The sequence below is a fragment of the Balaenoptera ricei genome, chromosome 15, assembly GCF_028023285.1.
Source record: "Balaenoptera ricei isolate mBalRic1 chromosome 15, mBalRic1.hap2, whole genome shotgun sequence".
NCBI lineage: Eukaryota > Metazoa > Chordata > Mammalia > Artiodactyla > Balaenopteridae > Balaenoptera > Balaenoptera ricei.
The window spans coordinates 46,790,375-46,803,724 of record NC_082653.1 but is presented as its reverse complement, the minus strand read 5'-3'; the positions used below and the strand labels follow the sequence as shown (position 1 = coordinate 46,803,724).

Genomic DNA, 13,350 nt, shown 5'->3' with positions numbered 1-13,350 from the left:
ATAGTTGTTGCATGGTAGTAAACTGGTCACAGTTGTATGATAAGCACAGACAAATGCTGCCAACTGTCAAGAAAGGAAATTCCATGTTCTGGGATGTTTTCCCCAATACTCTTTACATGTGGCTCAACATAAGATTTGGTTTTTCTTTTCTTTTCTATTCTTTTTTTTTTTTTTTTTTTTTTTAGTTTACTGTCATTAAGATTTTTCTGGCATATTTATTTCGTGGTCTCTTGTGACCTCTAGATTTCATATTTATGCAGACAGACCTAATCCTTGTGTATATATGCCAGCCAGTCTGTCCATCCATCCGTTGATCCATCTGTCTACCCATTCATCTCTCTCTATGTATTTTCTGTTCTAATTTGTATCTGATCCCTTACGTTTACATTTATATTTACATATCTTTTTTGAATACAAAGTGTTTTAAGGTAGTATTACCCTTTTAAGAAGAGCAGTGATTCCGGGGGCGGGGGGTTGTGGTGGGATGAATTGGGAGATTGGGATTGACATATATACACTAATATGTATAAAATAGATAACTAATAAGAACCTGTTGTATTAAAAAAAAAATGAAATTCAAAAAAAATTAAAATAAAAATGGATACAAATGAACTAACTTACAAAACAGAAAAAAAGTAATTATGGACTTCAAAAAAAATGGTCAGATGTCAAAAAGAATTATTTTCTAATGTTTAACTGTTTCCACATTCAATTACTAATGAAGTGAATGTAAAAATCGTATTAAAAGAAAAAAGAGCAGTGATTCCAGATGTTTTACCCAAGATCTTTTCTTATTTTCTCCCCATGAATCTGTGTTTGTCAAGATGCTTAACTCCCGAAGTGCGTGTGTTAATAAGTATGTTTATTTTTCCTTCCTGTCTCAATTGGGTGTGTGTAGTCATGTGAATTCTAAACTTTGGTCATATTGAAAGTAGTCTGCAGATCCCCAGTCTTGCCTTCTTGAGACCCTGAGCTTCTGAGCCTCCTGGTTGAGGAGGCAGCTCTCCTGGTCCTTCTGACATAAAATAACATGAAGAGTCACCTCAGCTGATAGCACAAGTGCACGTGAACCATGGAGCAGCATAGTGTGTCGGGGAGGTGGTCCTGGCTTTCCCTCCACCCCTTCATAGCCTTGTGACCTCAGGCAGGCTTTTGTCAGTACTCCCTTTCCTCACGTCTAAAATGGTACAGAGAACACCCATCTCACAAAATATCCACAGTAAGTGAGTTTAAGTTATTAAGTACTTGAAACAGTGCCTGGCACATAGTAGATACTGTGAAAGTATTCAGTGATAAAAGATAAGCATTCCTCTTTATAGAATTTTGAACTTTAAAATTTGTTTAGAAATAGTTTTAGTAAAATTGAGATCGAAACTGTTTAGTCAGTCTTTTTAAATATTTGTAGTATCAATATCATAGCTGGTTTTTCATGTGGTGCAGGGTTACATCAAGGAGAGCCATTGGTCATACTGCCAGCTCTGTCGAGTGTCTGCTGCAGGCATTTCTCACTGTCAGTCTTTGATTTGTCTTTGATGTGTCAGTTTTTGGCTGACGGGTGATTGTCCGGGTACTGGGAACTTGTCAGAGTCAAGTGCAGCCCCAAGTGCTCAACATGAATAAAGCGTTCGCTTCTGCAACCTGGAGAACGTGACATGTCACTTCTCTTCATTTCAGTCGGTAAACTTGTCAATTAGCTGCATTTGAAAAGTGATTTTTGATTAGTGCAATCACTAAACATGGAATCTTTTCCATGATTGCTGCGCTGATTAGGTAAATTGTCACTTGAGGAGCTATTGGTGAAGCCTTGGTTTCTGTGGCCGTAGAGCTCTAGAAAAGGGATACGTTTTTAAAGACCACAGGAAAAAATAAGCTGTCATTTTTTTTTTCTCTCTCTTGCTTGTACCTTTGTGAAGTGCAATTCACTATCTCACATTTTTTTTTCTCCCTCTCAAATGGATCTTTTAGAGCCATATAAATGAATGATAATAAGTTTGTTTTACATTCTACTTCATTACTTCTCAGCCAGGAAATATTTCTGCTTTATGAACACTTAAGGGCCATATATATTGCTCAGAGCCACATGAAGAGATTTGTTTAAAGGTATCCTTGAAATTTGTCTTCATTCCTTTTTATTTTTCTTCTTGGGTTGAAAGCAAGAGATATTTTAAAGTCTTAACACAATTTGCTTAGGTTTTTAACAAAAAACTGTAGTTTTTGCATGTGCTGAATTTGTGTGGAAAAAAAAAAGTTGTCCTGGAGGTGAGAAATAGTGAAAGCAAAACAGAGGAGGCAGCACCTGGCATACCAGAATTGGTGGGGTAGGAGCTCTGGCTGTTTTTCTAGACACTTACAGTTATACAATCAGACTACTGAGAAGGGCTCCCCCTCTCCAAAAAAAACATATACACTTAGTGAACATTACATGCCAGTTCTACTTAGAAATGCCGGTGTGTTTAATCTAACACGCAGCGTATTTGGATCTGATGGTGAGGACTTTCCCTCCACCTAATACTGTTCCTGGGAGGAAATATACCAGCTTTTTCCCTGACTTTATATTTCATAAAACATTAGGATAAACATTTCTGAAGGCTTTTCTTAATGTAAATGTGTTTTTTATTACCTTCATTCAATTTCACATTTATTAGGGATCCTGTGTGGAAGCTTTTATTAGTACCATGCAGAGTGTGTTCTGTGATGACATCATGCAACCAGAGTCACGGAATTAAGTGTTTATGTTAAAAAGAGGCGTGTTTCCAGGGTGACCACAGTGATTCTGGGACATGTGAAGTACAGAGCTAGACAGGGGTCCAAATGAAATTTTACTGTATTTCTTTTGACCTTTGCTATATTAGCTAATTTTGTATAATAAGACACTAAAATATAATACTTCTGGGAACATTTTAACCAATTTTCACTGACCTAAGTTTTGTGCAGTATCTGAATAGTTATGGACTACAAGTTTAACAAAGTCATCATCAGGAAAAGTGGCCAAAATGTTGGTTTTACTTTCGGTAGATTGCTTTCTCGTAACTCATTGAAAATCGTATAGTGTATTTTAAGTTTCTCTATAGAAGTAAACTGCACAGGTGGTTTGCTGTCTTGTAAGAATTTCTGGTTTTACCTCCTCTGATTTAGATTTTCTGGTGGTGTACAGTCTTTATAGTGATCCAGAAGTTATTCTGGGCCTAGACTAGGGATCTTGGCCCTGTTTCCTGTGGATTGTGTGGCAATGAGCTTCCTGAGTTTCCATTCAGGTTCTGAATATCTAATGACCACCGAGAAACCTCCTCAGCATTGTTCTCAGTTTGACTGCTACTAATTTGGTTTTTAAGAGATAAAAGGGGGACTTAATGCAGATTGACTAGGGATGCCACCTTTCTTTCAGTTCAGAATGGAATTCTGCTTGGAAGAGATGGTGGTGAAGGCCTCGCGCGTGCGCTGATCGTTGGGCCAGGGGCTGGGGTGGCTCCCCTGGGGTGGTTTGTCCATCTCAGAGGCTTTCTTTGGGCCAGTACCTCGACTGTGTTGCTTCCAGAGCAGCAGCAGCTCGGTGTTTCATGCTGGAACCCTTGTGAGCAGCCAGGTGCCTTACTTGTTCCAGATTCTCTTTTGCAGGGGGTTTTAAAGCACAATTCTACTTTTCTTTCTTCTTTTCTCCCCCCACCCTGCCCCCAAGTAAACCCAGATTGCATTTTTTTGGTTGGTAACCAGAGATAAGCTTTCATTTCTTCTTTCCTTTAAGAAAGTAATTTCGAAAAGCATGTTTCTAGTTTGTGTTTCCATTAAAATGTGAGCCTGAATACATTATGGTAAGCCTTGTTGTCCTTGGGCCTTGGGAGTCTGGAGGAGGTTGCTGTCCTCAGGCGGAGACCTCATTAGACAACTCCTGGAACAGCTGCTTTAATTAGGTCACACTCAGACCCTGCCGGAAGGTGGCCGAGATGGCTGAGACTGGGGACTGGAATGGTGGTTGGTTGACACCAACCTGCCGACTGTGCTGGGGGTGCCCTTCTTCCCATTTTCACGGAGGACCAGCAGCCACTGAACTATTCCTTGTAATTCGTTCTGTGTTCCCAGCTTAGCTTCTGTTAGGGGAAGAGGTTTGACTCTCAGAAACAATAGGGAAGTGGGCAGTCCCTTTATGAACATGTCTTCTGACCTGTTGGAGAGATTGTGTACTGTCTGCTTCATGTTAGCACAGCTAGGCAAGTCAGCGTTCTTTCCAGTTCACACGTTTCGGGGGCAAGTTTTAGGATTTCTATTAAAGTTACTATTCGTTCAGTTTGTATTTACGGATAAAACCAAAATACTATCGTTTTGCACAGCGTTTAAAATATAAATGTAAAATATATGTATACCTTTACATACGTACGTACACAGATAGTGAGGGAGAGAGAAACATGAGTTTAATGACCAAGGCTTCTAAAACTGTGTTTTGTTATCAAAGGAGAAATAATTTAACAGAGAGATTTACTGACGCTGTTGGTTTCATATCTTTTTACATTTCCAGGGTGTGTAATTATGCTAGTTATTTAATTTATATTCAGTCTCAACTTTTTTCAAGAATTTTTAATTACAATATATGTGGGTAGCTGAATAGTGACTACTTTTCAAAAAAAAAAAAAAAATCTGTTCAACCCTTTCCTGTTTATCTTCCAGATATGAGGCCCCAGGATTCCTGGCGAGGTCCTCCTCCCCTTTTCCAGCAGCAAAGATTTGACAGGTAATATTAAAGCAAATATGACTTTTCAGTAACTTTTCACATCAGCATTTGAAGTTTGGGCTTTCTCTGTGGTATGAAATATACTTTCTTCCCTCTAAATAGTTTCTCTTGTGCCCTTTCTTTAGGAAAATAGATGGTTAACACGTTGAAGTAAAAGATTCATGCCTGTATACTTTCCTGCTTTTCTTGGTTCTTGGCCTTTATTTTATTGATGCTTTTGAGGTGCCCTGAAAAATGCAACACAGAGAGCTTAAAATTGTATTAGGTTTTGGTCAGGCTAAACAAATTTCTTTTTAGAAGTGTTGTGCAGCTTAATGAGGCATAACTAATGGGGTTCCACTTTTATCATTTCTGTGCCGGCAGCGCAGCGTCAGTACAGACCAACCATTGATTCTTGCTGCAAACCTCTTGAAGTCCTAATCAGCTTCTTTGGTACAACTTTTTCAGGGCTGACAGGCCTATTGTAGTGCAGTGTCACTGTAGGTCAGTACTTATTAGTTGCCACTGAAAACAGTTTCTTTAACTACTTAAGACTGAACTGAATTAAATGCAGAAGGGACTCAGAAGAGGATTATGGGATCTGCAGTCTAATAAGTACCACGGACGAGGAAGAATGTGACATGGTTTAATAACAAGGGATGTTTGACATGTGTTCTTTCATTGATAAGTTGTGCTCTCCGAAGTCAGGTGGTCTCTGCATGACAAGGCAGCCAGGCGTGTTATGAATAATTATATTAACATCTGAAGAATAATTTTTTAAGGGCAGCTTTAAAGTCTGTCGTCTCATGCTGGTCTTGCCAGCACCAGTAAATGCTAAGACGAGTTTAAGCTCCCTCATAGCGCGGCTTCCTTCTTTGCCTTCCCAGTTCTGATCTGTTTTGTTTGCCTCTCCTCTGCCGTTTTAGCAGTCTGAGCTGTTCACATCTGAAATGAATGAAGTGTTGTTATTTGAACAGGGTTATAACCTCTACCCCCTTTAAGAAAGGTCTTTGTTTAGAGACTCCAAAACCTCATTTCATTATTTTCTTCAAGAAGATAAAAGAAATTATGTTATTCAATTGTTTATTAATAGTATCAGCTACTTAGTGCAAGCTGCATTTTAATTTAAAATAACTGCTACTGCCTGTGTTTATGTTTTGTTTTCAGTATAAGTGCTCAAGGCACACGGTATGTACCACTTCAGCATCCTCAGAGTAGCACCATTGTCAAACAGATTAAATGAGTGAGGGGTAAATTTTTTCTAAATTACATATTATCACATTCACACTGACCTCATTTTAATAACTGTCTTTCTCCATTACATTTGTCAAGTTTGATTTTAAGATTTGGTTTCTCCACTTTGTTGCTTGCTTTTTTCCCATATTATTAATAATCACCAGTATTATCATCTGCTTATGAAGTGCCAGCACTGTGCTAACATGCTTTTAGAAACATGAATTCACATATTCCTCTTAGCGACCCTTTGAAGTGGATGTTGTTATTTTTACAGATGAGGAAACTGAGGCACACAGTTCAGTAGCTTATCTGAGGTCTCTCTTCCTCACCATCCTTTACTAAGAAACTTTTCACTCAAGCGAAACTCATCAGAAAACTGACTCTAAGCATCATATTCCATAATGCCACGGGGACTTCATAGAAGAAAAGGAGCCCCTTCCACTTCCAACGCACCCTTTCTTCAGTCCTAAAGCTTTCCTTCCCTCTACACATTGTTTCCCTAAGATTATCACCTTGTGTCCTGACATCCATCGTTTATTTTTTGTTCTGCCCTAGCCAAGTTGGTATCTTCTGGACTGACTCTGTGAACCCAACAGATCTGGGACATATTTTGTGGATGTTTTTGGTTTAGTTTTAGTCAGAAACTAAAATCATGCTGTAAAGCAGAAGTTACGTGTGAGCGTAATAGAATTCTTTCTTATGTCTTAAATCGTGGTCATTTAAGAAACACACCATTTATTCATAAAGAAAACAAAGTTTGAATTCAGCCTCCTGAACTTCTCTATTAGCCAGCCTCTTAGCAAATACAGTACATCACTCGTTTCTATAGCACGTGTCAGTCTAACCTTTCTGACCTTACAAGACATAGAGGAGAAAATACAAACTCATAGTCACTTTGACTTTGCTGAGATGTCACAACTGGTAAGTAGAATTCTTCCTAGAACCAGGTTTTACTGATCATTAGTTCAGTACTTTTCCACTGCACAGTTTTGAGTGTTTGGTTGAAAACCCTATTAGAGAAGAAAATTTTGAGTGTACTTTTTTTTTTTTAAATAAACTACACTGTTTCTTGAATTAATTCCTACTTTGAAATGGTATATATAATTCATATATTCATTTCACTTAAAAATACACTGGGCGCATCCCTGCCCCCACCCACCTTCTTCTCCCCACACAGAGACAACCTAGCGATCGTTGTGTTGATGGCGAGTGAGGTCCAGCTTGTGCCTCCTCCTCACCTGAGTTTCTGCCCTGTTGTCTGTCTCTTTGCCAGCGGAGCATTCTCTTTGCTGGCCGTATCCAAGGTGGCCATTTAGTTTTTAACTTAAATGGGTGCTAAGCTCAGTCGCAGAAAATTTTTAAAAGCTGATTTGCCGCATATATATATATATATATATATATATATATATATACACACACACACACACACACACACACACACACACACACACACATATAAATTAAAGATATCCCAGTGGTAGTATGTAGTTATGTCACATTACCAGCTACTTTCCAGAGCAGTAATTTAGAAACTTAAGAATATTGTTGCCATCCATGATGCCAAATGCCTCAAATAAGTTGCCTCAATCGATGGCTACTGATTTTAAAAAGTTAAAATGTGTCAGCCTCAGCGCTTCCATCCCAGATTTAAAATGTATTTTCCAGGGTAAATTTCAGTTTGTAAGTATTTGCAAACTAATATAATGAATATAATTAGTACAGTGTAGAAAAATGATAAACTTGTGTAAAATAAAGGCCTTTCTGCCACTAACAAGCAAAAAAGAGTAGTACATGTCCCTCTTACTTGCTCTTTCCATTTAATTTTAATTATTTTTATAAATATTATTTTTGTCAAAAACATTTCAAGTAATCATTTCAAGAAAAAAAGGAGAACTTTGTGCTTTTAAATTGTGGCTTTGTTCCTAACCTATTTTAAATCATAAAATAATGTAAAATTGCATTTATAATGTATTTTATCCATACCAGCAGATTTTCCTGAAACTCAGTTGAGTGAGTTTTAGCATTATAAAACTGGAAAGAAAAAATGATCACAGTTAATACAATGTGTGAGTTGCACTTAATGCAAGTGGGTTTTGCATGCCCAGTTCTGATGAGCCTCCTTGGTCACAGCACAAACCTTAACCCCTCAGTCCTGCAGAGAGTGGAAGAGACCATATGTTCTCTACATATGGAGCTGTTCTTGCTAAATAGATGAGGCCTTCTCACTAAAATATATTTGTATTAATGAATCCAAAAAATAATTAAAAGCCCTGAATATATGCATATTCTTTCTGAGGTACAGATTTTTCATTTTATTTTGACTCACAGCAAATTATATTATTAGAGTCCTTGTTTCACCACGAACTGTGAAGAATAGCATTGGCCTTTCTAGAGTTCTTAAAAGAGCTGTTCTTAGAGCCATCACACAAAAATAATTATCTTTGGTGTTTGAAAAAAAAAAAGGCAAGCTCCAAGTGAAGGGAGGAGAGTGGGGGGTAGAGAGGATGGATTCAAGCTTGAATAGCTGTGAGAAGAATGCATTACCCAGTGAGCCCAGCTTCGGGCTTTTCCCCCTAAGACCTAGGAAGTGAAATTCATATGCTGATTGGTTATAGCTAATACCAGCTAGGCAGTGCTTTAGCAAATTTAAAGTTTGCTTATAATTCCTCCCAACATCTGTAATGGCCCAAAGCTTCTAATGCTAAAATATACTGGAGAATTTTGCTACTGTTTATTCTTTGTAGTGACTGTTCTATAAAATGGAAGTTGAGGAAAATGCTTCAAGAAAGTTATGTCATACATGGTGATTGCTTTTAGAGGGTAAATCTTTGCTACATTGTTTATGTGACAGTTTTAAATTGTTATGATTTAATACATCATACCTGTTGTTTTGTATCTGCAAAGTTAAAATAGGCACTTGAAGACAATTAAAACATTTCTTTTGACCATAATCTGGGCCAGCAAACTGGGTTATAATAGCTGTTGAATCTGTGTTCCCATGTAAACTGTACACCAAATGCCAGTCAGCCCATGCCAATTAGTGCTCATGTTGCTAGGTCACCGTGGTCAATTGAAAGCTGCATCAATAGAACTTGAAAAGGTTTCCTCCTGATCAGACCTTCTGACATATTGAGCAGAATAATGGATGGGAAAAAACAGCCAAGTCCCCTACCCTAGATTCAAAATACTCAGCAGTAAGAATTCATTTGCAATGTGCAATTAACTAGAAAGAATGGACTCCAAGAACCAGCCTGGACATTTTTAAAAATAAAGCCTCATTCTCCTGTCTTGTACATGTTTACTCTTTGGATAGCATCTTAAAATGTAGCCAACTTGGTGATCTTGGGTCCAAAACTTTAACTGACTAAAAAGGAAACTTGACAGTTGAAGGTGAACAAAATTTTTTTTAAGTCAGACCTTTCTGATTCAGTTGAGTTTAAACATCCTTTTAAATAAATGCTGATACTTCCTGAAACATGTTAAACTACACTCGCTGTGAGGGACATAAAGGCCACTCTGATACTACATATCCCCTATGACAAATCCAGGCAAACTGGATTGTCCTCAGATTTGGAGATGATGATACCTGCCAGATTTTAGCCTTCTGACTTTTAATGCAGACATGATGCTTTTCCACAGAGGCGTTGGGGCCGAACCTCTGCTGCCATGGAACCGGATGCTCCAAACCCCAAACGCAGCCTTCCAGCCAAACCAGTACCAGATGCTCACCGGGCCGGGCGGGTATGCACCCAGACGTGACGATCGCGGCGGGAGACAGGTGATGCAGCGGGGGCTGTGGCGTGGAAAGCTTACTGCTCACTTTGAATGGAACTGTGCCTCTTGGGACTCCATGGTTTAGTTTGGTTTTGGTTTTGGTTTTCTGAAACATCTGTGGATAAGTTACTGATAGAGTAGCTCAGTTGAACTTGGATCCCTCATTAAAAATGTATACGGGGTGAGTATCTGCCTCACTAAGTAGGTTATCCTTTGATGATGCTGAAGAATTTTCAGACCAAAAGCCCCTTTAATCACAGCAATCTGATATTTAGCACAAATATGGTCCATCACCAAAACATGTTGTTTATCCTTAGGGTATTGCTTTTTAGTTTCAAAGAAACTAGATCTCTCAAAATGTAATGTTCTAGAAGCTGAAAGTAATATTTCACCTTTTCAGCTGTTATCTTTATTCCTCTTGGGAGTTTTCGGTCTTGATTTATCTGTTCTCTACATGGAAAGAAATCTTTCCTATCTAATTTCCCACTTTTTTTTTTTAACTAAATTTAAACAGCTATACATTGAGTATAATAATTCCTAGACAGATTCAGTAAATGTAAGCTTTATTTCCTTCTCTTTATAGCATCCACTTTTAGCAGCATTTAAGCCTGAGGTCTGTTTGCCTCAGTCTCTTTGTCCCCCAGCCATTGGACACCCTGGCCAGTATTTACATGCTCTTTAATCAGACGCTTGCCAGAGAACAGGATCTGAATGCAGTGATTCAGAGTGTGTGCTATTCCTGGAGTTGGCACCTGTGGTGATGTGAAGTGGTTTTTAAATTGCTTACCTGGTGTCGCCTACAGCCTTTTGCAGTGCTTCGAATATTAATTTTCTAACTCAGGTTCTTGCCATGTGTCCCTTTGTTCTGATACCTGAGAAAAATCTTCTGCCAGCTAAGAAAAATCTTTTTTTTCCACACTTTTTTGGTGTATTCTTACAAGTCTCAGTTCACTTTACAAGAAAGTAATCATCTTGTCTTTTGAGAGAATTTTGTTACAGTTCTTTAGAATCAATTTGTAGAATATGACTTTGCATACTCTCAGCCCGAGATCTCTACAGATGCTATCGGTAGGTGCAGTAAATTGAGACTGTTTATGCTTCTAGTGTCGAGGGGACACTGGGCAACCTAAATGATGAATATTTTTGAAAGGAAGGCACACTTGCAACTAGAAGAAGCTCTGGAGGAAGTTTAGTCTAGTCACCTCATTTTCCAAGTCAGGAGTCGAAAGCTTAACCCTCCTGCCGCTGGGTTGGGCAGCAGAGCTGGGGACGCCTGTGACTTCTGACCCCAGTTCAGCGCCTCCCCTGCCTCCTTTAGGGGAGCGCGTCCCTTTAAAGGAGCTTTCCGCTGTTACACGAGGTAAAATTCTTACTCACTTAGGAGATGCAAACCAGTTGTACATTATAATTCTTTTAGGACCTTTTGGAAATACATTTCTTTCTTAGTCTTTTTTCTGTGGAGATGTTTTTTTTTAAATCAGAATTTTGAAGCGCTATTAAATTGTAGAAGTTTATTGTTAAAAGCAGTAAAATTATGACTTCATTATATTTTTAGTGGAGTTTATATGACTAAACAAGTCCTTAGCCTACATTATGACCTTGAAGGACTACACATATTCATGTTACAATTTAAACTAGTGAAGCGCTCTGAGTGGCAACATGGGGAAGGGGGTCCATTTCAGAATCCTCCGTAGGAAGGGAATTGTGATGGGAGACACATCACATTTACCTTCAGGTTGTACAGAAATGTTATTTGCAAGCATATTAGGAACTGTTATGAATACTGCCAGTAATTGATTATGTAATAACCTAATGTGGTACACTATTATTTATAGCTAAACAAACAAAAAACCCTAAAATTAATAGTTCATTAGGCCTCAGCTGATGCAGCAAGCTCCTGCCTTTGTTAAGCAAAACGACTTTCCTAGTATAATATGTGTGAAGATGATGTGGGCACCTTACCACAGTGTGGCCTGAATTAGGAGCTGGGGAGGGGGTGGTAGGGAGAATTGAGAATGACAAGTGTTTTACGCCAGACACTTAACTATCCTTCATTTGTGTGCATTTTAAGGAATTTCTCAAGCGCTTGTTAAGACTTGTTTGGTTAGTTGTCAGTGATAGCATTTATGCTGATGTCCCACTTTGCATGCAGCTTTCTATAAAGCTGCAGACCAAAAGCACCCGTTTATGGAGATCTTCCATGTGATATACCTGTAAGACATATTCACCTTCTTTATGGTGTGTTTTTCCATAGAGAAGTAAGGTTAGTTTCTTTGCAGGAGTGTTAATCCAGAAGATGAACTCTTTCTTTTGCTTTTTTTTCAGGGATATCCCAGAGAAGGAAGGAAATACCCTTTGCCACCACCTTCAGGAAGATACAGTTGGAATTAGGCTTTTGTAAAGCTTTCTGAAATCCTTTCATCATTCTACAGTTTTATGCTATTTGTGGAAAGATTTCTTTCTCAAGTAGTAGTTTTTAATAAAACTACAGTACTTTGTGTATTTCTTTTAACTGTGTATATTTCTACTGATCCGATCTCACTGTTTTATGTTGCTTTCCAAAGATGTGTGTTGCATAATACAGTGGATCTGAATTTATTATTGCTTGTAAAACACATTTGATGGAACAGGAATACTGGTTTTTCATTATGGTCAAAAATCAAACCAGCTGTGGATTTCAAAACACAGTGTATTCTAGATCATCTAAGATCCATGCTGATTTTTAATGCACAATTAGCTGTGAACTCTTGAGCTGGAACTCTCAGCCAACTAGAGTGTATATTGTTCAGTATTTCTTTGGGAACATTTCATTAATGTACTTGTCATATGGAAATTTCTGGACTTTAGTAAAAAAAAAAAAACTTAAAACTCTGGTCTCTTGTTTTTCTTTTACAGTATTTAAACTTTGAAAATCTTGGCCAAGCATGTGTGTTTTTTTGTTGTTGTTTTTTTGTTTTTTAATCAATATATCAGAAAACTATTTCTACAATTAGATGTCGAAAGAAAATCAATGAAGAAGTAGATTTTAAGAGGATATGGTCAGCAAGACAACCCAACCGACCCATGTATGTGTCTGCTACTGATTTGGCGAATTATAAAATCTTCATGAGAATAAATTATTTACATTTTACAAATTTCATGTAGATTTGTACTGCAGTTTTAAGGACTGGTTTTAAATCTCTAAGAAAAGTTGAAAAATTCTGGGGCGTGGTGATAAGTGAAATAGGTGAGAGGGATTGAGGTACAAACTTCCAGTTACAAAATAAACGAGTCATGGGATGGAATGTACAACATGGGGAATATAATCAATAATATTATTTTTGTGTGGTGACAGATGGTAACTAGACTTATTGTGGTGATCATTTCGTAATGTATAGAAATATCGAATCATTATATGCACCTGGAAGTAACACAGTGGTGTAGGTCAGTTGTACTTAAGTTGAAAAAACACTACACAGAACCCAATGGGAGGGCAGAAAGAAAGAAAGAAGAAAGAAAACTTAAAAAAAAGTTTAATTCCTAGCTAAATTGCCTATGCTCCTTGGCAAGTTTTTGCATTATTTCACAATAGATTCCAATTTGTACTTATTTTTTTCTTGCTACTAAGCACACTATAATTCCTTACATTTACGCTTGCA

At 37.9% G+C, this 13,350-nt stretch overlaps 1 protein-coding gene across 2 annotated transcripts in view; it reads left to right on the top strand.

Moving 5' to 3' along the window:
- XRN2 (5'-3' exoribonuclease 2) overlaps positions 1-12,580 on the top strand; it is a 77,776-nt gene extending 65,196 nt beyond the window's left edge. For both annotated transcript variants that reach the window (XM_059898634.1, XM_059898635.1), the window contains exons 28-30: positions 4,660-4,723; positions 9,578-9,716; positions 12,038-12,580. In XM_059898634.1, the coding sequence (XP_059754617.1) occupies positions 4,660-4,723; positions 9,578-9,716; positions 12,038-12,103 (269 nt within the window). In that variant the 3' untranslated portion in view covers positions 12,104-12,580. The remainder of the gene's footprint in view (positions 1-4,659; positions 4,724-9,577; positions 9,717-12,037) is intronic.
- The last annotated feature ends 770 nt before the right edge of the window (positions 12,581-13,350 follow it).